This window comes from Octopus sinensis, linkage group LG8, assembly GCF_006345805.1.
Source record: "Octopus sinensis linkage group LG8, ASM634580v1, whole genome shotgun sequence".
Lineage (NCBI taxonomy): Eukaryota > Metazoa > Mollusca > Cephalopoda > Octopoda > Octopodidae > Octopus > Octopus sinensis.
In genome coordinates, this window is record NC_043004.1 from 31,995,132 (window position 1) to 32,020,469 (window position 25,338).

The 25,338-nt window shown below is 36.0% G+C and overlaps 2 protein-coding genes across 3 annotated transcripts in view; one reads left to right on the top strand and one right to left on the bottom strand.

Moving 5' to 3' along the window:
• Window positions 1–7,266: 7,266 nt before the first annotated feature.
• Window positions 7,267–19,065, bottom strand: LOC115214913 (tetratricopeptide repeat protein 33). Its single transcript, XM_029783972.2, has 4 exons — window positions 18,817–19,065; window positions 13,472–13,553; window positions 10,964–11,095; window positions 7,267–7,762 (listed from the first exon to the last, which is right to left on the bottom strand). Exons 1-4 carry the CDS (start codon window positions 19,026–19,028, stop codon window positions 7,343–7,345), a joined length of 846 nt encoding a protein of 281 aa, XP_029639832.1. The 5' UTR covers window positions 19,029–19,065; the 3' UTR covers window positions 7,267–7,342.
• An 8-nt stretch (window positions 19,066–19,073) lies between these two features.
• LOC115215090 (ATP-dependent DNA helicase PIF1-like) overlaps window positions 19,074–25,338 on the top strand; it is a 29,528-nt gene continuing 23,263 nt past the window's right edge. The window contains exon 1 of one of the 2 annotated variants that reach the window (XM_036505331.1): window positions 19,074–19,171. The gene's annotated coding sequence lies outside the window, so the exon portion shown is untranslated. Of the gene's footprint in view, window positions 19,172–24,910; window positions 25,286–25,338 lie in introns of those variants that run through there. The other variant, XM_029784254.2, reaches the window with a different exon arrangement.

A 25,338-nucleotide genomic window follows, 5' to 3' on the forward strand; every position in this document is an offset into this window, starting at 1 on the left:
TAGAAACTCATGTCATTGTTCAAAATAAAATGCTGTCCCTCCACCACGCACACACACATGCACTAATTAAAAACATACAAATGACTGTCAAAAGAAAGCAAATTTACTACGTTTTCTCTGATATACCCCCACCCTGTTATTTTTTCCAGGTTATTTGATGATAGCAATTTAAATTTAGCCTTACTCCAGGCAATCATTCACACACCTATATATATATATATATATATATATATATATATATATATATATATATATAGAATATGTATGCATATGCATATATACATATATTGTGTATATGTGTTAAATTAAAGATTAGAAGCTCCCCCATTCAGTAACCATAGACGAGAAATGTATAGTACCATCTGTGTGCATGTGGAGACTGAATATTATGAGAAAATGTTTCCTTTAGAAGTTTAGCACCCCTCCCTCCACCATATATATGAAGGCTTAGTGATTATGGTGTTGCATTCATGATTACGAGATCATGGTTTTGATCCCCAGATTGGGTGTTGCCTTGTGTTCTTGAGCAAAACACTTTGTTTCATGTTGCTTTGCAATCACCTTGTCATCTGACATGTGGCACCTGTACAGGTAATGTCAATTTAATGGAGAGAGTGAGTTTATGCAAGCATAAACTTTTGTCTAACGATAGGAGAGACCATGATGTGTGTGCTATTCTAAGACTAGCTTCCAGTTGCCATCATTTTACTGCTGATTGATGTTATAATCTCTGAATAAATATTTGCTAATGAGTGCCAGACACTTGCAATGCTGGATTCTAACACAGACACGGAAGCCATATTTGTTGTTCTTCCATCAAATGTATCAGGGTTAGGATAACTTGATGATTGATCTTATTAAGCAGATATATTAGTCTTTTTAATTACATATAAAAAGATGTTGCAACTAAGGCACAGTAATGTGTGTGTGTGTGTTTACTCACATATACACACACGCATTCTTTTGTCAGAAATTTTTATGCATATGTAGAACATCAAACAATCATACATGCTATGCACACACATACATGCATCATATATACATTGCATTTACATTGTTCTAAATTGCAGGAAGTTAAAATTTACTTCCTTACGTCACAAGGCCTTCACTAGGCCAGTTACGATATTTGACATTTTTGTATGTAAAGAGTCTTAAGTCTCTCAACAAAGAATACATTTTTCTTACTGATCTCTTCAGCTCTAATTATTCCTTAGTTTTCTTTTACATTATCTTATTTTTATTTTGTTTATACATGTTAAATGTTCATCTATTTGCAGCTTTGCAGAATATTTTTTAAAATTCCAGATGTGAAAGAAAATATGTCATTTTCTTTTCTTTTGGGGCTTGATTTGTTCCCTTATGTTTGTATGTTTAACCTGTTTGAGTTTTCCTTTATTCAGTGACATTGAATAAAAATTATTTCTACCTATCATCTTGAACTCTTTGAACTGACATCAATTTGACATGTCTTTATGTTCTGAGCTCAAATTCCACTGAGGTCAACTTTGCCTTTCATCCTTTAGGGGTTATAAATTAAGTACCAGTTGTGTACTGGGGTCAATCTAATCGACCCCCCCCTCCCCCAAAATTTCAGGCCTTGTGCCTGTAGTAAAAAAGATTATTATTAAAGGTAGCAAGCTGGCAGAATCGTTACTGCACCAAACAAAATGCTTAGTACTTCTATCTTTATGTTCTGAGTTCAAATGGCGCTGAGGTTAACTTCACTTTTGGGGTTGATGAAATAAGTACCAGTTGAGTGCTGGGGTCAGTGTAGTTGACTTACCCCTTTCCCTTTCTGGCCTTGTGCCAAGATTTTAACCATTATTATTATCGAAACCGAACTGCTACTGTAAGGTCTTTAGCACCACTACTTACCCTACTTTTACCAAAAAAAATGTCTTGTAGCTGTTGTCTTGTGTATGTATGTGTGTGTGTATATATATTTGTCTATAAGAAGATAAGACTTGGATAGATTTTTGTTTTCTTTGCAGCTAATACCATTCTTGTTGTATATTTGTGTGTTCTAGCCAGGTCTGTGTTAAGCAGTCACTGTTCAAGTGTGTGTGAGTGCATTATCCTAATTTAATTGAAAGTCTGTTAACTCTTTTAATGTTGAACTATTCATATTCTATCTGGTCTGGTCTGGTCTGGTCTGGTTAGTACAGGGACAGAATGTAATTCATTTGCTATGGTGAAAGACAAACACCAATCACAAACCAATTCTAAATCCTTTAAACACTCTTCCTTTAAGGCTACACATTCATTTCTTTTGAAATAGACTCATTTAATTTTCCTTTTCTTAGCACAGGATCTATATTTAAGTTACCGGAACTGTTGAAATGCAAACAGCTCAACATTAAATTGGTCAATGATTGTTCTTGTATGTTCAGACTGTGTATTATTGATCTCTCTACTCTAATTACACACAGACAATATACATACATGCATCCACTACTTCTTTTAAAATTTTATTTCTGTTCTTTTAAGCCCCCTACATAAGACACATTTTATTTACCGTTTAATAAGAACTTCAAATAAAACTTTTCAAAGATCTATCTATACCTAAGATCGTTTTTGTCTTTCTTTTCATCATCATGGTTTTATTGTCCACATTCCCACGTTTGCAAGATTTAGATAAAATTCAAAGAAGCAGATTTTCTATGACTGGACACCCTTCTTGTTAGAGCCCTCACTTGCTTCTCTTGATCCATCAAACAGGAACAGCACAATAATAATAATAATAATAATAATTGTGTACAGTGCTCAGGTGCACTACAACTCATCTAAAGTGTATATATAATCAGGTGTAGTTTCGGCGGATTTCGGAAAGCATGAGGGCCTTAAAAGATGCAGTGTCATGGCAGTCAACAACTGACGCAGGCAGTTTATTCCATGCTTCAGCAACTCTGAGCGTGAAAAAATGTTTCCGAAAGTCATGAGAGCTGTATTGTTTTCTGACTTTGTAGGCATGTCCACGTGTGTTAGACACATGGAGATCAAAAAGGTGTTCAGTGTTGTTGTTGGTGAGGTGGTTGATAACTTTGTGGGTGTTTACCAAGTCCGTCGCCAGACGCCGGAGCTTCAGTGAATCCATGCCCAGGGAAACAAGGCGCTCAGAATATGGTAGGTGTCTGATGGAGGGTATGCGTTTGGTTGCACGTCTCTGGACAGATTCCAGGAGGTCAATGTTCTGTGCAAGATAGGGGTTCCAAACTGATGATGCAAACTCCAAGTGTGGTCGTACCATAGCTGTATACAGTTTTAAATAGATGGCTGGAGAGCGGCTAACAAAAGACCTGCTGAGTGATGCCAAGACACCCTCGGCCTTCCTGACAATCTTAGAGATATGCTTTGTCCAACGCAAATCACTGCTGACAGTCGGGCATATTTTCGCTGAAGATTGCAAACAAGACTACTCATGATGATGACATTATTTTTCAATTAGCATGCAATGTCAAGACAAGGAGACAGGAACACATACACCTTTTCTTTAGAAGCCAGAATAATTTCTTTAATGATAATATAAATTTGGCATTTAGAAAAACTTTTGTGTATATGAAAAAAAGAATTAAACAGATGTATTTCTCTTCTTGATTCTTGTAAGATCTTATTTTCAGATTTTAAACTCTGGTTGGCTTTACAAAAGAAAAAAAATGAAAAGGGGAAATGTATTTTTACAATACTTTCTATAATGCATCAATTTAATGTTGCTGTTTGTTGAACAGATGCCAAAATCTTTCTGGATCAGAAAAAAGTTACTTTTCTGTAGAAAGTATCTTAAACCAGGTAGATTTGTCCCTTTTAAGTAGTGACTTTCGGAAAATTGTGGAAAGTGATTCACATTTTCATTTTTTTCTCTCAGATCTTAGCATTTTAAAACGTATTTCTTAATCCTTTAGCATTTAATCCAGCACAAATATTCCACCTATGTTAAAACTGGCCAACTCCAACTTCTCACACCTACTCTACACTGTTATTCTAAAAATATACAACCATTGAAGCTAAAAGATAATGCGTGATTAATTCAAAACAATGACTAATAAGCAATACATTTTGACAAAGCAGTCTGAATTCCAAGGGGCTAATATAATCTCTTGATTAGCCACCTCTATGGCAAGGGGAAAGAACTTTCTTGCCAGGAATTCATATGTTAAGTTTTTCAAAAGTGAGGGGAATAACATATATTATCTTAGTGAAAGGCAGCAAGCTGGCAGAAACGTTAGTACACCAGGCGAAATGCGTTGCCGTATTTCGTCTGTCGATACGTTCCGAGGTCGACTTCGCCTTTCATCCTTTCGGGGTCGATAAATTAAGTACCAGATACGCACTGGGGTCGATGTAATCGACTTAATCCCCTTGTTTGTCCCCTCTGTGTTTAGCCCCTTGTGGGTTGTAAAGAAATATATATTATCTTAGTGATTATTGATTTTTTTTTTCTTAACTTTTAAATTCAATTCTGTATGTGAGCATGGATTTGGCTCACTTTTGAGAAATTCCTGTAACAGCATCGTTTAGAGTATTCCTAGCTGCCCTTGACTCATTGGTGTCAAGATTGAGTTCTACAAATTTTTGTTCTACATGAAAAACGGGGAAAATAATTAACAGGTGTTGTCATACATTTGGCATATGAAAATCCAAATAGTGTCTCATTATGTGACAATGCTAATAAAAAACAATAGAAATAAATCTCGAACATTTTCCCTCTTAGTTTATTCCATGTAAAGTCACAATTCTTATTTCTTACACTCTAAATTGTGCTTAGTAGTTATCTCCCTTGACTAAGTAGACTCAAAACAAAAGCATCCATAAGTTTAGATGGATTTAACTTCACAATTCTCTCTCTTCCTGTAATCCTTTTGAGTTTAACATTTCAAGATCAAATTTTATATTTGTAACTTTACACCTTCAGTCATAATGATATTAATATTCCTATACTTTTATAAATTTCCCCATGGTTGTGAGTACAAAGATTAAGGCAGTGGAGTATTAGAGGTTTGAGAACACTTGACTAGTGTTATTGCATTTACATACAGCATTTAAATATTATAGCAATGCAAGTGGAGAATTTATATTGCCTTTAACCCCTTCACAAGTGATAAAATAAGTATAAGTCATGTACTTCACTTGAGTTGAAATGATTAGCTCTTCCTTACAACACTGCAGCTTTGAAGCAATGTGAGAAACTATTGTGTTCTGGGTTCAAATACCACTGAGGTTGACTTTGCCTTTCATCCTTTCAGGCTCAACAAAATAAGTACCTCTAACCCCTAAAATTGCTGCTCTTTTGCTAAAATTTGAAACCATTATTATTAAGTAGGCTTTGAGCCAGCAGAATCATTAGCTTGCTGGATAAAAATGCTTAGCCACATTTCATCAGTCTTTACATCCTGAGTTCAAATTCTACCAAGGTCAACCTCACTTTTCATTGCTTCGGAGTTAATAAAGTAAAGTACCAGTCAAAAACAGGTTGATGTAATTGACCTCCTCCTCCCCTCAAAACCTTTGGCCTTGTGCTTAAATTAGAAATGATTATTATCATTATATCGAACTGGTAGAATCATTAGCATGCCAGGCAAAATGCTTAGCATTTCATCTGTCTTTATGCTCTGAGGTCAACTTTGTCTTTCATCCTTTCGGGGTTGATAACAATAAGTACCAGTTGAACATAGGGTCGATGTAATGGACTCATCTTCACCCCCAAAATTTCTGCCCTTGCGGCAAAATTTTAAACCATTATTATTAAGGTGGTGAGCTGGCAGAATTGTTAGCATGGTGGACAAAATGTTTAGCAGTATTTTGCCTGTCACTATGTTCTGAGTTCAAATTTAGCCGAGGTCAACTTTGCCTTTCATTCTTTTGGGGTTGATAAAATAAGTACCAGTTGAACATTGGGATCGATATAGTTGATTCGTTCTCACCTCCTACATGCTGCCCTTGTGGAAAAAATTTGAAATAATTATTATTATTGAGTGGTGGAGTAAGGTGGCAAGCTGGCAAAATCATTAGCATGCCAGCCAAAATGCTTAGTGGTATTTCGTCTGTCTTCACATTCTGAGTTCAAATGCTGCTGGGGCAGCCTTTCATCCTTTCGGGGTTGATAAATTAAGTACCAACGAAACACTGCGGTCGGCGTAATCAACTTACCCCCAACCCCAAAATTTCAGGCCTTGTGCTTATAGTAAAAAGGATTATCGTTGAGTAGTGGAGATTGTCAGACTATCAGAAAAAATACCTTGTGTATAGGTATGTCAAGAGCGGTATTGGTAAATTCCAGAAAGCATGGAATTTTTTAAGAATGCAATGTCCTGACAGCTAACAAAAGTCACATGTAGTTTATTCGACAATTCTGAGCATGAAAGAATGTTTCTAAAAGTCAGGGGTGCAATGTAGGTGTTATTTCATTGTTTGGTTTGTTTGATTTAACTGGTGGAGTTTTGTTTGATTAGTGGCAACCAAAATGTTGTCAACATCTAAGGTCATACATTGTAGAGGAGATATTTTTTATCAATCCTCCTCCACCTTCTCCCAGGCTCAAAAGACATACTTAGATACACACTCAGGACATGTAACATATTTAAACTACTACATTGTATCCTACATAAAAAACTACTACAGTTCAGAGTATACAGTGTGTGGCTGACAACTAGATGAACATGTGGAATATCCAGTGAGATATATTATATATATAGTCATATTCAGACATTTTATTCTCAACTAGAGTCCATATCAGATTTTTGGGGGTCCATGCAAGAAAAAAAAAATGTAAATCAGGAATCTGTAGTAGTATTTTAAGAGCCCATTAAAAAGGTTTGATTTAGATGTATTTATTGCAAGAAACATCAATGCTTATTTCTCAAACGTTTTACATAGTTCAAACAACACAAGTTAATATCTGAAAAGCAAAATAAGAATTTTGAAAGAGGTATCTATAAAGCGAAACATTGAATGGAGATGTTGTGTCTACCAGAATAAAACAGTAATCAAAGGAGTCCATAGATTAAAAAGTAGCTAAGAACTTAGTTAAAGGAAGAAAAGCAGTATCTAATGACATTTTTCAGGCCTCCTAAGACTAAAGGGAGAAAGTTAACCTCAGCCCAAAACCTAGGTAGAAAACTTGAAATGATGCTAACTCCAAATTTTACTACCAACCTATATGCTATAGATCTACCTATGCAGGACTCGCCATGACTACACAACAACAACATTAATCAGCAATAAAGATCTCTTACATCACAACTACTGTAATAAAAAAAAAACAAACAAACATGTAATTATAAGAAAGTAGGTTTATTTCAGGAGCATTATTTACAAGTGTGGCCAAGGATGTAATGTATTAAGATAATTATCGCATCATCACATAATTAGATGGCAGGGTAATTATAGTCTTTTTAGTAGTAGTAGTAGTAGCAGCAGTAGTAGTTGTGGTAATAGTAGTAGTAGTAGTAGTAGTACTGCTACCTGAAGAACTGTTTTTCAATTTTTTCACTTCTGCTAATGACATTGCTGAAATCTGCACACTCTTTATAGGTTTTGAGTTAATGTCATTAATATCCTTAATGGTATTGTTATCATCCTCATCATCATCATCATCTTCTTCACTTAAGATCTCTCGGACGTTTGAATTGGTATTTGTGTTTTTTTCAAGTTCTGTCGTAATGTGTTCCTTTTGATCCAGCAGAGTGCAGGCCCATTTAAGGTCATCTTCCCACAGTTCTTGAACACAGGGATTGAGATGAACGGCCTTGCTGAAAGCTCGTACAGCCTGCAACCGTTATAGATTTACCTGGTTAGCTATCAAATTAAATCTGAGATCAGAAGAGCAGGTTTAACTTGAGATAGGCAAACAAAAGTAAATGCTTAAGGGTTTCTTCTGAACAAACTAAGATATTAATAGTTGTACAACAGACAGTAAAATGACACAACACTGAGTTTGTGTCTTGGTTTCAATTCCCAGGGTCTCTTATGAACAACCTAAAGACATTAATAATTACACAACAGACAGTAAACAACCATCATGTTGAATTTTGTGCATTGCTTTCAATTCCTAGGTGTAGTCATTTCACGTCACCACCACCACCACCACCAGCTGGATGAGTCTTCATTGGAACATCTTGATCTTGTAACTTAATCCTATTTCCTTTCATAAGTAAAGCAAATCATTTTCAGACCTCACTGAGTCAATGTCTGGTACATAAGAACATATAATTTAAATCAAAATTAATCATTTTAATTTAATTCCTACCTTCTTATCATAATTGTATCTGACCAAATATCTACAATTTCAAGTTGACACAGGTGTCAAGAAAGGCATGTTCATGTCACAGATCCTGTCAACACCCGCTAATGAATGCAATAAGAAGTAGGCATAAATATACATATCTACCAGATCACCTATGTAAGAGTAAACTTAAAGATCATTTAATAAGAATCATGACAATCAATAATGAATCACTTCATTCTTAATAAAATCTGATTCAAATATGAATATCTCATTGCTGATGATTTTCATCATAAGAGATACCTCCTCCTTTTTTTAGATGATGTGTGTTCACAATACATGCAATTTACTAATGTAAGGAGACTTTGAGACACCATGGTGTTTTGACCCCTTTGTATGTCTCCTCAATAACATCTACTCCACTGGCTGATTCCTATAAACAAGAGGTCACACTCTTGTTAGATCGAGGAAACACACAACAAAGTTGAAACACCACACTGTTTCATGTGTCTAACACACGTGGACATGCCTACAAAGTCAGAAATCAATACAGCTCCCATGACTTTCGGAAACATTTTTTCACGCTCAGAGTTGCTGAAGCATGGAATAAACTGCCTGCGTCAGTTGTTGACTGCCATGACACTGCATCTTTTAAGGCCCTCATGCTTTCCGAAATCCGCCGAAACTACACCTGATTATATATACACTTTAGATGAGTTGTAGTGCACCTGAGCACTGTACACAATTATTATTATTATTATTATTATTAAAATGTCTTTACTTCAATGAATCATATGTGTTATGAACGCGCATTGTCTAAAGGGAGGAGGTGCTCTCTGATGACAGAAAACAACAGCGATCAACATATTTATGTTTGGACAAGAATGAATAGATACACTATTGTTTGAATTCACTTTGTTCTGAATAATAATAACATTTACTTATATATAGATAATGAAGTAAATGTGAAACAGAAAAAAACAGCAGCAGTTATATCATTGTTGTTATTGATATTATAACAACAATTTTTCATGTTCATAAGGGCTGCATAAATCTGTAATATGTGACATCTTTATTCCTCATGGGTTGTATTATTTTAACTTCTGATACCTTACATCTTCAAATGTGACCTCACCTCTTCTAAAATCCTAGGTCTGCATCCATCAGTACCCTCCTCCTCATCATCCTCATCATCATTTAACATCTGTTTTCCATGCTGGCATGAGTTGGATGGTTTGACAGAAGCTGGCTAGGCAGAAGACTACACCAGGCTTCACTGTTTTGGCATGGCTTTTATGGCCAGATGCCCTTCCTAACACCAACCACCCCACAGAATGAACTGGCACCACCACTGGTGAAGTCTGTTTTAACATGGCTTTTACAGCTGGATGCCCTTCCAGATGCCAACCAAGTTACAGTATGAACTTGATGGCACAACTACTGGCAGAATCACCAAGTAACTTGCAGGACAAAAATCCTTTGTGAGGAGGCAGGGCCATTGGAGGAGGAGGCCTGAAGATAATTTTTGTTGCTAACATGTACCCTCTATTTACATAATATAAGCACCGCTTCTCTCTCTCTCTCTCCTGCATACATTTGCCAATTTCCTTGATCCCCAGTTATTTTCTTAACATATTTGTTCTCAGCAAATTCAACTGTTTTAAAATTAATTTTCTTCAATTGCTATAGATCATCCATACACCCCTCATTCATAATTTCCAATCAACCAATCACCCATATATATTGTTCTTTCAGATAAGACAAATCCTTGTTTGCTAATAAAGATAATAGCTCTTCGAACTTCTCTTCCATCCTTTCACCACAGTTTAAAGCACCAAAATAAAAGAACTGATCAACAGTGAGCCATGAGTTTTGGTGTTATCACAAATGTTCTTACTGCTCTGCAGTATCTGGTGATGAGCAGACAATGGACTTTGAGATCCTGATGCATTTTTGGTGTACCACCGACTTACACTCAGTACAAGTATTGAGTACCTATCTCCACCCATCCAACATACTGATCAAAAACACTTTCCAACTTTTACACTCACTGTTACTGATCAATATTCTAGCTTAGCCATGCTGATAGTTTGGTTCTAGATTAATATCCTACACTGAGAACATTTTCTCAGTTTTTCAACTGATTCTAAAAGAAGTGGAAAACATGTAGCCCTAAGTTTAGATAGAAATACAAACTAAGAAGTTAATAGTTGTATGAATCTCTACCATTTTAGTAATAATTTGTCTTAGACATTCAATGAGTCTAAGAGTCAAAATCTAGGTAACTATAGATATAGATATGGTATGGCAACTATAGATCTATATATGTGCTATGGTAACAATAGATAGAAATATATAATGGTAATCATAGATCTAGATATAGTATGGTAATTAATATCTAGATCTGGATATAGTATGGTTTCAATAGATATGGTATGGTAACTTTAGATGCAGATAGGGTATAGCAACTTTAGATGTAGAAATGGTGTGGTAACTAAGATCTAGATATGGTAAGATATAACAGCTGGAGATATAGAAATTGTATGGTAACTATAGATACTTGACGATAAATAAATAATATATTGATTAAAATGAAGTGCAGCAAAAGATAAGATCAGTCTTTTCTAATGTAGTAATGAGTTATGTTAGAAATATAGTCAAGAATATAGCAAAAATATTGCTTGTTGTTCCAGTTTGGTAGAAGCCATGATGTCTTAAAGAATTGAAAGAACTATTAATACTTACTAAATGAACTTCTCCAAGACCTAGCAGAGCTCGGCCAAGGGTCTGAAAGGCTGACCACCAGTTTGGTTGTAAACGTGTGGCCTTCTCTGCAAATTGAACAGCAGGAAAAACTTCATGTAATATTAACAATGCCTGCAAGAAAGAAAATACCGTTATGTTCTGAATAATCAAGACTAGATCCTTTACTTCCTCTTGCTTCTTCACACCATGTTAGAATGCAAAGTATGTTAGGCACATGCATTTGTTGTTTAAGTTTCCACTATAGAAGATTCTGTGTTCAGACCCCCTACAGTTTTTCTTTGAATGTACATTGTTTAGTGTTTATACTCTATGTTTCTTTAATGTTGTTAACCCATAGCTGAGTGGAAAAACATTCACAAGCAAATGAGGACATATCTCTTTGAGAGAGAGAGAGGGGGGGGATCCTTGCCTTTTTTCCACTTCATCCTTACTACAAACACAGCCAAAATCACCATCATCATTGGTTTACTGTTTGGCTTTTGCAAGAAATAGATTTGCAATACAGTATCACACCATGTCTCAATCCTGCAATTCTCATACACATTACAGCATTTTAAGCTTTGTCTTTTTAAGTTGGTTCACGTTGATCTGCCACACAGATGTCCTCTATTCAGTGAAATTGCTTGTCAAAACCTTTGCTGTTTTATTATTTAATTTTTCCCAAATTTTGAATTCATTTCCAGATCACATGGACCCTTAGAATCAGATTTATGTAGTAATAATCAGAGGAGAGATAAATCTTCCCCTGGGTAAAACAATAATGTACTGTTAATACATTCAACACTGAAACCTAACAAATCACATACCAGTGAAATAACTATGATTCCCTAGTATCCATGTAGAACTCAAGTGGACTTAATTCTTGACAGACGCAATCTAATGGAAGTAAGATACACCATGGTAGCTTGTTCACTCTTCGGTCCACTCAGACATCATACACTGTTATATCATAAAACTTCATTTAAGCTCTGATGAGCTTTTAACTGTCAGCGTTTGGTGCCATCTTCATGGAATTATGTAAATGAGGAATAAATTCCATTCTGGGATATTCCCAAAGTTAAGTGAACTGAGGTTATATAGAATAAAGTATTCAGTCGAAAGATTTGGGGCATTGGATTCAAACCGATGAACAACAAGCAGGTAGTTCAATATCATACCCACACAGCCATCTTGTTTCTACATCATTTCAGTCAGGCAGATAACCTCCAACATAAACATTTTCTGTTCCTGAGAACAATCATCCACCTGCTACAAAGGGCTTCATGATTCCACAATTTCAATCATTTGCATAACTCTTTGGGTCAGATGGCTTATTATTGGTTCTCTTCTCCTATTTTCATCAATAAAAAGATAAGGAAGCAGCAGTCTTACACTGCAAGACAGTGCACTGGTTAATTATGTGGTTGAACTTAAGATCTGTGGATTTGGTACTCCTCAATAGTTAGGCAATAAAATGCTGATACCATTATAATCTATTATCTAACAATATGTTTAATTATGTATATATTATGTATGCTAGAGAGAGTATACAATGATCCATGACCATATGAAGCATGAGAAATATTAATGTTATTGTATGTGTATATACACAGACACACGCACACACATACATACATTTATATATATATTCTTAGTGCAAGTTTTGAAGAGTGCAGTCCGATTTTTAACAGTTATTTTTTTCAAAGCTAGCTCCTTTATCTGTTTGGTGGAGAATAAAAGGTTTAGTCCACTTTGAACTTTTAAACCTGAACCAAGTGAAGACAAAGAAGATCTACTGTGAGCAGCTTAAGTCAGTGCTAGAAGAAAAATGACCATCTTTGGTTTCAAGATGAAAGGTGTTCTTCCATCAGGATAATGCTTGGCCACACACAAAGAGGTTGACATTCCAAAGACTGGAGCAGTTTGAATGGGAAACAATACCCCACCCACCATATTCGCTGGACTTTTCCCCATCTGATTATCATTTATTCTGCAGGCTTCAAAACCATTTGGATGAAAAAAATATGAAGGAGTATTTTTTGTCATGGACAAGTGAATTTTGGAAGAGGAGCCTTGCAAGTCTACCAGATAGATGGAAGAGCATTGTAGAAAATGAAGGAGAGTATACTTTAGATTAAAAAAGAATTTTATCTTAATTTAAAAAAATAAAAATATTAAAAAACTATATTATTAATGGGATGACCCAATATATACATAAAGGACAAAGATCTTTCCCAAATCATATAGTCTCCCAGTTTCGGTAGTGCATATATACCCCACTGGATGGGACACCAGTCCATCGCAGGATTATTCATTTTTGCAGCTGAGTGGACTGGAGCAACATGAAGTGAAGTGTTTTGCTCAAGAACACAACATGTTGGCAGGTTCAGGAATAGAAATCACAATCTTACAATCATGAGTCCATCACCCTAACCACAAAGCCACATGTCTCCAAGTACATATATATTGGATGGTGTGTGTTTGGATGCATATGAGAGTTGAGACTACCTGTGCTTTCATTTCATGAAGTCTAGCATCATAGGGTGTCAGCTGGATAGCTTCGCTCCATATTTTGATAGCTTCCCAATACCTAGAACAAAGAAAAAGCTTAATAATAATAAAAATAGTAATAATAATTGTTTCTAAAATAGGCACAAGATCTCAAATTTTAGAAGAGAGGTCTGTGGTTAGTCAAATAAATATATTCCTGAAAGGCAAAGTTGACCTCAGCCAGATTTGAACTTAGAATGTAAAGAGCCAGAACAATACAGCAAGGTTTTTGCCTGATACTCTAATTATTCAACCAATTCACCACCAACAATTATAATTCTTTCTAATTTTAGTTTAAGGCCAGCAATTTTGAGGGGAGGGGCAACTTGATTACATGAACCCCAGTGCTTGACTGGTACTTATTTTATCAAGCCCAAAATGAGAAAAGGCAAAGTTGACCGCAGCGTAATTTGAACTCAGAACATATAGAGTTTTGTCCACTGTGCTACATTTCTCGCACTTTAACGACAATAATTATAATTTTTCACACTGGCCACTATTTATAGAAAAAAAACAGCCCAAAAACAATATTTCTTTACTACCCACAAGGGGCTAAACACAGAGGGGACAAACAAGGACAGACAAACGGATTAAGTCGATTACATCGACCCCAGTGCATAACTGGTACTTAATTTATCGACGCCGAAAGGATGAAAGGCAAAGCCGACCTCGGCGGAATTTGAACTCAGAACGTAACGGCAGACGAAATACGGCTACACATTTCTGAAATGTTCCCAGTATATGTCTAGTACTGACATCAATAAAATTTGAACTTGACAGACAACTGATTGATGTAATTAATGAGTTGCACTGGAGTGGAACATATCAGATTTAGACACAATAAACCACACAACATTAGAAGCCAACTGAAGAAATAAAAACTCATACTATACACCAGACATCCAGCACTTATGCTTTCCAAGAACAGAAGATGAGAAGGGGCTACAGTATTTTGTTGATGTCTAAATATTTAAGAATGCTATAGCAACATAGCAACAGCTTAATACCAGAGAGAATGATACAGATGGAGATTTCAAGATTTTTTTAGAGCAGTAATTCCCAACCTTTTTTAGTTCAATGACTACTTTCACCAAACAATGTTTTATAAACAACTTCTTTCGATATTTTGCAGAGAAAAAAGTGTAATATTTTAATCAAACATAAGCTAATTTTGTGCAGTGGTTTATTAACCATGTTTTTATACTCTCCCATCCAGCATGTGCTTCTGTTTTTAGATATTTCAGTGGCTGGTATCTTCATGTTAAATTTTTTACAGAAATTATTATGTAATAATCTTTTCTACTCTAGGCACAAGGCCCGAAATTTATGGGTTGGGGGCCACTTGATTAGATTGACCCCAGTATGCAACTGGAGATGAAAGGATGAAAGGCAAAGTTGACCTCGGTGGAATTTGAACTCAGAACGTAAAGGCAGACAAAATACTGTTAAGCATTTCGCCCAGTGTGCTAACGTTTCTGCCAGCTCGCCACATTATTATTATATAACAATAGAATTATAATGGATCTTACTATATCATCCATCATATTTCTTTTCAGAGATAATAATGTCTGAATCTTGAGAAAGATTTTTGTGGTAAAAATATATTAAAATATGAGCATCATACCTGATTTAAGGAATGACCTCTCTGAACTCCCAGGGCTATCACATCACCCCTTAACATTTTTCTATCCCTTGCGAGCAAACAAAACCCCCAAGGGGTTGTTAATACCTAGGTTTAGAAGCACTGATTTAGAGGAACTGAGGTTTCATCAATAAGTATATGTAATGGGTGTCTTCTACACTAAATGTATTAGAGCAATTTAAGAAGACAGTTAGTGTGTTTCACACATAATTTCAACCTTCCATTGTACAGGTTTGTTTTCAGCAGTTAAAATTCCGTCAAGTCAACCAGAGAGCAAATATGATGGTGTATTGGACAACTATAAATATTTTTGAAGCCTGAGTACCCCAAGTATAAAAATATTCACTTAGCCGAAAGAGTAATGTAACAACATTTATTTGACAGAAACAAGCCAATGTTACCCGTCAAATTGTGAGGATCACATGTATAAATGTTCTGATGTAAATAATGACACTTCAAAAGCTGGGGTCCTGAAACACTACACCAAAGTAATCATAATATTCAATACACAAAGATAGAGCCTCTATGTGGTCATATGACACATTAAAAATAACAGACAAATTCCTTCAAATTGTACCCTACTAGCTTAAAAAAAAAGTTATTTTTGGTGATGGTTTAAATGCTTTTGATCTGTTTGCTTAATGAAGGTTGATCTGGAGCTAAATGCCAATAACAACTTTATAAAGAACAAAGCTACATATACACATATCAGATGAGAACACCTGAAGACTACAGAGGTATGAAACTTGAGTTGCAAGATAAAAATTCAGTTTCAGTAAACCATATACTTTCAATGTATGTATTGAGCAGTGTTCTCTCATTTGTTCAACACAATTCAACATTAATATGATGTATATCATTATCATTTAGTGAGGGCGCGTGGCTTAGTGGTTAGGGCATTCGGCTCATGATCGTAAGGTTGTGAGTTCGATTCCCGGCGACGCGTTGTGTCCTTGAGCAAGACACTTTATTTCACGTTGCTCCAGTCCACTCAGCTGGCAAAAATGAGTTGTACTTGTATTTCAAAGGGTCAGCCTTGTCACTCTCTGTGTCACGCTGATTATCCCCGAGAACTACGTTAAGGGTACACGTGTCTGTGGAATGCTCAGCCATTTGCATGTTAATTTCACGAGCAAGCTGTTCCGTTGATCGTATCAGCTGGGACCCTCGTCGTCGTAACCGGCGGAGTCTTTAGATCATTATCATTTAATGTCCAATTTCCGTGCATGGACTGGATGGTTTGATAGGATCCAGCAAATTGCAGGGCTGTACAAAGCTCCAGTGTTAACTGTGGCATGTTTTCTGTGATTGGATACTGTTCCCAACACCAACTACCTTACAATACAATGTGTACTGGGTACCTTTTTTCATGTCACTAACATTAGTGAGCTCACCAAGTAAGTTGTAAGACAAAAATTGAATGGAAAAAGAAAAAAATTGTTTATGACTAAGTGTGGTGGTGGGGTATTCAGGAAGTGGAGGTGGTTTTCTGTCGGGTGTTGAAAGACTGAAGTATGATAGCTGGACAAGTACAGGTGTCTTACTATAGAGGAGATACATGGCTACCCAACAATATATAAAGGTGAGTAGTATTAGCTTGAAGAAGATAAAGATGGTTATAACAATGTGCCAAAAAGGTTAGCAGGATACATTTGGTGGATAAGTGGGTGGGTGGGCAGGACAGTTTCACAAGTGTGTAAGGGGAAAGTAACAGATGGTTAAATATATTGAAAAGGAGTGAGAGAGATAGCAGTGACCCAGTAAGGAGGATAGATCAGAAAGTAGTGAGATAATGCACAAGGTGTAGAAGCAGCAAAGAGGGAGATGTGGTGATACATAAGGATGTCTGTAGCGAATCAGTCAAGACAGGATGTTGAAAATGATAGCAGATGCAGATATCCCTGCTCAATGCTATTAGGATAGAAATGGTTATCCACAAGTGCGAGCCCCTTGAGTCAGAGTGGTTGTTTCAGTGCATTTCTCTTGCCACCGTCCAGGGTAATGCCTTTTGCATTCTGTCTGCTGGGACCATAAGGTGGTCTGAGTTACAGGAAATTGAGAAAATGTAAGAATTTTGTAGTTAGAACTCTTCTTTTTACAATAACTGCCCCACCTCCAGTGTTTATAAATCCTTGAACTTTGTAGATGGAGTATCAAAGAAGACAGAGATATCTGAAGGCATAGAAAAGTGTGTGTGTGTGTATAAAATACAAAAACATGCACACACATACATAAATGCTAGCATGGAAAAACATGTTAAACAAACAAATAAATGAATACATATATATTAAAAGAATAACAAGAGGAAAAGTACTCAGGAATGCAGGCTGCATGGAAACTTAATAGCAAAGTGGACACCGACATGAATGAGCCAAAAATTTTTTATTTGGTTAAAATCACACATTTATTGATGAGAACAATAATTTTCTAAAGTACTAATTATTTGTAGGTTTGGTGATGAAAACAGGAAAAAGAGAACTCAAAACATGAGTATATGCATATATTTTTATTAATATTTAGCAGAAGCAACCGAGTGGCTCAAGGGTCGAGGGTTCCGTGCAACAGAATAACTCAAGGGCTGAGGGTTTTGTACAAAGAGTAATTCTAGGGCCAAGGGTTTCAGACATACATATGTATGTGTTTGTATAATGCAAATAGTACACCCTTATTGAGGGAACAATCTTCTCTAGTCACCGAAGATCGTTCAGACTGGTCTTTGCTGAAGAGGTCAGCTCCAATAAGGGGAAAATATGCTCATCGTTATCATCAATATCTATAAATCTTATTGCTAACGATCGAAATCACTCCCCTACATTATTACATATATAATTAATCTAAACTACTTGAAATTTTAGGCTTATTGCATCAAGTATGCTAGCATCTAGTCAACCAATTTCAACTCATTAAAGGCAAATTTATATAGCAGTGTGACGATTCTGAACGTCTTGGAAAAATGACAAGGTAAGAATGAGGTACGATACAGCTGACGTTCAGTCTACAAACACACAACAGGAAATCATATCTTACGGCAACAGTGTTAATGTGAAAGCTGAGAAGAAGCTAAAGCACGACTGGCAGAACATTTAAGTAAATTCACTATAGCATATAAGTAATATATTCATCATTTCGGTAAGTTCAAAACTACGATCTCACAAAAGCATGCCATCTCTAACAAGGGGAGATAATTTAAAAAAGAAAACGAACGAAAGTAAAGAAAAAAAAAACATTCTTTTCAGAATTCCAAGGAAAAAAGTATTAAGAGAAAGTCATTTAGTGTCTGCCAAAACTAACAGTACTTTTTCAGCCCTTCTTTGTTATTAATGTGATGCGGAGTAATATCAAAGAAACGCCTTACTCTCTTATTCTTGATTTTTTTTTTAATATTGTCATTAATTATTGTACTGAAATGTGTGGTGGCGTTTATTACTTTCAATTACAAATTGAAGATTTTCATTAATTCATAGTGTTTTAATAATAATAATAATAATAATGATAATAATAATAAATGAAACGGGATTAAATTCTATATTAATCGAATTTGGTTCCTGTCGGGAGAGCGACTCCTCGCTGGAAACTCCGCTGGGACAAAACAAAACACCGTGACGCAACTTATTGTTTACAAAGCGGAAAATTGGAAGAGGGTGTTGGATTATTATATCACCTCTCTGCTTCACACAACGTCGTTCCTTCTTCCTTCAATCGTGCACTTTTGATGACTGCATCTTCAAGGATCAAGCTCCGTTTCGGGGCCAGAGTAAGCCAGTCCACCTCATCGTCAAAATTGTCCTCGTCTGTTTCATCTGGCTGGAAAACAGTCGATACAGACCTGCTCACTTTTTCTCCTATTTTTCTCTTCCATCCAAAAGATGTCATGGTAAGAGTTTGTTCTCAATAATTCTTGCCAATGTGAGAACAAAGGATCCATTCACATCTGTCAAATTCACTATTGATATTTTACACGGTGTAAACTATTTTGGAATGCACGAGTACTGGAATTCCGGGATATTTATCTTCTGGTTAGGTATAAAATTTAGTCCCACCTCCCATTTGTAGGAAATGAGAAATTAAAGGCTACCATGTTGTTATTCCACACCTACTCTGTTGTTCAAGATCTATGATCAAAATAAATCTAGCTATAACTTTCGCGTCTTTCTTTTCTCAAATCAGTGTATATTTTTCAGCATACATGACCAAATATGTACTTGTTTTGGGGGGGATTTTTTGAGACGAAAGCCTTGTATTTGAAGGATTTTTGGTGCTATTTCTGACAAAGTTGAACGACCACATAGAAGATCCTTCGTTGATGTGTTTTTCCATTAGCGACCTAACTTACATAAAAACAGCCAGTTAAAGTAGGAATAGAAACCTGATCTTGATGTTCGCTAACAAATGTATGTAAGGTTTAAGTTTAAAATATTTAATCATAAATAGAGGACAGTTTTGAGAATTTTGATTTAGAAATGTGAACTCAAAATATGGAGTGAGATTCGAACTTAAAACCCAAAATAAATACGTAATTTCTGTTGCTTTGAATTTATTTATTTATCGGGGAGCGCAAACACTGTTAACTGCCTTTACAGAAGTTAATACTAGTGAAAGTGTAGTGGATAAAACCAAATTGCGAAATGTGAACTGTCAGGACTTTTTTCGTTTTCTTCAAACCACAAGTTTTAATTCTGAATTTTTTTTTTTTAAAATGCATTTTTGATATAGCTATGCAAGCTGATGACGAATAACGAATTAACTAACATTATTTACATTTGACAGACATTTGTCCTCATCTTGTTTGTTGTTAACACAACGTTTCGGCTTATGTACCCTCTAGCCTTCATCAGGTGTCTTGGGGAAATTCCTAATCTCTTACATATAGAACTGTATTAACGAAATCAGTATTTTGAAAATTTTGTAATAAGACGTTAGAAACAGTTAAATTTACGTAATTTTAGTCAATGAATTTTAAGCCACTGTCCTTACAGCGGAAGTCGAAACTATTTGTTCTCATTATTTCGCAACTATCAGCGCTCCTCCCGACCGCAGGTCCGTGAGACGGTTGTGGCTTGTAAACAGTTTTGAGTAAGAACCGGAAAGAGAAGTATGAAAACGCAATGCGCACTGGATTCGTAAAACTGAAAATAGCAAATGAATTCTCACAGAATCCCAAATGCAGAACCTGCGTGCTTTTATCAGGGACTCGAGGTGCAATAATTTTAACAACTATAAGCAACCAGAGGATATTGATATATTTTATATTATCATTAAATTTGTTGCAGATATTAATGGTATTCTAACTAGAAATTTATCTGGTGTTGTCCATTGTCGTCCCTCACAACTGAGAATATTGTTCATAAACTGAAAAAATTCAGTTCAACTGTTAAATCTGTCAACCCATCAGTAGTTGTTGGATTTGATCATTCACACTACAGTCACCATTTCCACTGCTAACTTATGTCAGATTAATAACACTTTTATCAATTCTGGTTTTCTTAAATCAACTGAACTTGAACAGCAAAGATACAGTTTATTATATGACTTAAATATAATTATTAGAAATTCAAATTCTACATTATTCAGTTCATGGACACTTTCCTGGTACCAATGTATTGCTAAAGACCATAAAAAAGGAGTAGGTAAGGGGCACCATTGAGACATCACATAAGATATATGTTTAACAAGTTATATGATGGTCTGCATGTCACATCCGACACCACTATCACACAGCTTTGCTCTCTCTCTCTCTCCTTTTTCGATTTGAAGGATCATGCTCAAAGTGGTTTTGACGCTCACACGCACCATCTTTGCTACATTCACACTTTTTTTTTGAAATTTTTACGAGACAAAACCTGCCTCTCCATTCTCACCTTCCCTTTCAAGTGGTACTTGAAAAAGTTGATGATCGATTGGCCAGAGAGGTAAGTGTTTGTCTCTAATCCTTTCGCTCGAGTCCACCACACACATTCTTTTACCATGGCCACCAGTACAATAAAGACTGCCTTGCCTTCCCGGTTGAGGGAAGGTGGCGGAGCAATTGTCACGATAGACTTGTCCGACAGGCGGACTCGTCCCACACGTGACAGCAGCCATTCGGCATAAGCCCACAAGTCCGAAACGGTTGGATACTGCACGAGTGCGTGCAGAACGGTTTCGTCGCCCTGGCCGCATCTCGTGCAAGTCGGTCCGGTGTGTCTCGAACTGTGCTTGTAGAGCTTATCCCGAACATATAATCCTTCTTGATAGCACTGCCAAGCCAGGGATCTTTGGTGATTGTCCATAGGTCCCGGCCCGAAAGTTGTCCTGAACAGGCGGGTCAGGTGTTCCTCGTCGATGCCCAAATTCTGCTCGGGAACGTCGTCGCACCTCCCCTCCACTAATCTTCTATAGAATGCCTTTGTTGTAATGAAGTCGCACAGACAGACAAACAGATAAATAGACAGACAGACATAGAGATAGATAGATAAATGGATACATTCTCATGGATCTTTTCCTTTTGAACGGCAGACAATTTCTAGTTAACTACACACTTTAAAACTTCGTATACTGGTAGAATGTGTCAAAATAAAACATTTTTTTGGATCTTTTCCTTTTGATGGACGGAATTCAACACAATTTCTAGTTAACTAAACAATTTGAAACTTCATATTTTCATTTGGCTTTTTTGAGAAAATTGTAATTTGTAAATTTAACGTAGTTTAATTCTTCGAATTTAACCAATGAATTGCCAGCATTTGAGCTCGAATCATTTGCTGCGTTATCGATATTGATAAACAAACGAGGAGACGCACGCTGCATACACACACATATATTCAGATACATACACACGTACACTTGCACACACACACACACACACTCTGTCTGTCTGTCTCTCTCTCTCTCTCTCTCAAACACATGCATATACATTTGCACAAGCACATAGTAATTAATATATAAGCGTACACACACATACACATTGACAGTTCACATTTCGCAATGTGTATGTGTGTGTACGCTTATATACAAACGGAGATATACATACACACACATACGCACACAAGCATACATACACGTTCGTGAGTTCGCACTGGTGTCGATAGAATCGACTTAATACTTTTGTCTGGGGGATCAATGTTTCATCGTTTCGGGGTCGATAAATTAAGTACCAATTACGCACTGGTGTCGAGGATTTTTTCCCAATTTATATCACAGCCTCCGACAAGCTGGGGCATCCTTTTATGAAAAAATATTTTGCAAATTTTTACAATATGACCCACACTCCACGTGCACCCTCATATCCCACTCTAGACCGATTTAGGCATATTATTGTTTTGTTTTCGTTGCTTTTGGCCCTTCAAAACCATGGGAGAAGCCTTTTCGGTAAAAAAAATAAAGAAAATATGCAAAAAATATCGTTAATATTTTTATTGGGCGACGAAATTCATCGATTTAAGAGATATGGCTGTTATTTCTAGCACATGCCTCCTTTGTTTATCAATATCGATGAGCGAGACAGACAGAAGAGATAAGGATGAATAACACGTGTGTGTGTGCTGTTTACGTTGCAACAGGATGTTGTCTGAGTTTTTAGACGCAGCAAATGATTTGAGCTCAAATGCTGGCAATTCATTGGTTAAATTCGAAGAATTAAACTACGTTAAACTTACAAATTACAATTTTTTCAAAAAAGCCAAGTGAAAATAATGTTTTCTTTTGACACATTCTACCAGTATACGAAGTTTCAAATTGTTTAGTTAACTAGAAATTGTGTTGAATTCCGTCCATCAAAAAGAAAAGATCCCACTTTTTCTCTTGGCTTTCCTGAGAAAATTGTAATTTGTTTGTTTAACGTAGTTTAATTTTTCGAATTTTAACCAATCCTATGCTCTCTTTTGAGCTAAAATCATTTGCTGCGTCTAAAACTGAGACAACATCCTGTAACTAACCCTAAACCCCCCTAAATTTTTTTTCTTAATTGTTAAATTAATTTAATTATTACGCGTGTAAAAAAAACTAAAGCAATGGAATTAAATTAGTTTAACAATTAAGAAAAAAAAATTAGGGTTAGGGTTAGGGGGGAGGTTTAGGGTTAGTTACAGGATGTTGTCTCAGTTTTAGACGCAGCAAATGATTTTAGTTGAATGGAGGTAATCGATTGGTTAAAATTGCCGAAATGCTCGGATTTTCAGACGAAATATCTTACAAACTATAGAATTTTCTCAATAAAACCAAGAGAAAATGATGTTTTATAAACACATTCTACCAGTATACGAAGTTTAAAAGTGTTTAGTTAACTAGAGATTGTGTTGACATCTGCCGTTCAAATGGAAAAGATCCTTCTCATATATGTTGCTATAAACACACCTCTGGTTATTGAAGAAGGGTTTTGTTAGGGTAGATTTTCAGTTTAAATTTTTCTGGTGTCGAACATTCATCGTTTTGTCAATGGACCCGAAAGTTGTTCGCAAACAGCAGCAGTAATTTTCTTCAGCTAAATACGCGTCATTGATTGGTTAAAATTACCAAATACAACAACTTTAACACGAAACAACTTCTAAAATATAAAATTTTGTCAAAATCGTTAAGAGTAACTCTTGTTCTATGTGACACATTCTACCAGTATCCGAAGCTTCAAAGTGTTTAGTTAAAAAAAAAATTAATTAAAAATTTGTACGTCAAATGGAATAGATCAAACATGGATTTTTGTTTCTGTTTTTGCATAATCGCATGAATTCCCGTATGCAGAACACAAATTCGCAAAAGTTTTCTGAAAATTTAAAAAAAGTAAAAATGTTATGAGGGTTTATATGGGGTGTTTAAACCAGAATTTCAACGTTTTCCTTTATTGACAGTCCATATTTTCGTTTCCTTTCAGCTGTTATTTCTAGAGGCAAGTCCAGAGCAAAAGACATGTGACAATGATTTTGGTTAATAGAAAGTGAAAATGATGTTTAAAAAACAAAATATTCATTATTTCATCATTGTTTTCTTTCATTAAGTTATATCATTTTTAAAAAGCTAGCTTCTTTTTTGTTTGTTTTCATTAAATTAAAAAAAGGAGTGGCTGTGTGGTAAGTAGCTTGCTAACCAACCACATGGTTCCGGGTTCAGTCCCACTGCGTGACATCTTGGGAAAGTGTCTTCTGCTATAGCCCCGGGCCGACCAATGCCTTGTGAGTGGATTTGGTAGACGGAAACTGAAAGAAGCCTGTCGTATATATGTATGTGTGCGTGTGTTTGTGTTTGTCCCCCTAGCATTGCTTGACAACCGATGCGGGTATGTTTACGTCTCCGTCACTTAGCGGTTCGGCAAAAGAGACCGATAGAATAAGTACTGGGCTTACAAAGAATAAGTCCCGGGGTCGATTTGCTCGACTAAAGGCGGTGCTCCAGCATGGCCGCAGTCAAATGACTGAAACAAGTAAAAGAGTAATCAATTCCTACGGATCATTTTGTCTTCATTTTCAACGATACAGTAATCCTTCGCCATATCGCAGTTTATTATTTAAGCTTACATCCTCTGAGGTGTTGTTTTGCATTTATAATAAAATTAATATACACAAATTATAAAAATAATATAAAAAAATATACAGTCCAGTACTGTTTCTGCTTCGCGGATTTTCACTTATTACGGGGGAGTTTTGGAACGTGAGGAATTATTGTACCCTATTGTTAGTTTCGACTTGCGCTTGTGAGGACATTGGACTCATTTCATCGGCTAAAAATATATAACTGTAAATGCTTCTATTTTGTTTATCATTATTTGGGGTGGGGGAAATGAATGCAATATTCGTCATCTGCATGCAAAACTACATCTGTGTAGGAAATTTAAAACAATCCATTGAAATTTGAAAAATCTTCAAGTGGTGGGAAGACAGCAAAAAAAAACCTAGCCTCCGTTCTACTTATTTTGTCATCTCACTGCGCATAAGTCAAAGTGGATCTCCTTGGGATTCGAACCCATAACAGCAAGGCATGTAACTGAGCACCGCAAAGCAAGACTATCACCGGACGTCTTTTGATTGGCTGATTTACTGTTTCTTTTATCCAATCAAAACAATGCGAGAGTGAAAAGGAAAGAAAAGGAAAGTGAAGCTGCGATAATTTCAAATTTCGAACTCGGGTCACGTTGTGTTTACATAAAACACCGACTAAACTTTTCGGTAAGTTAAGTGATTTTGTACTTGAAGAGAAGGGTTTTGAATTTGTTTTCTTG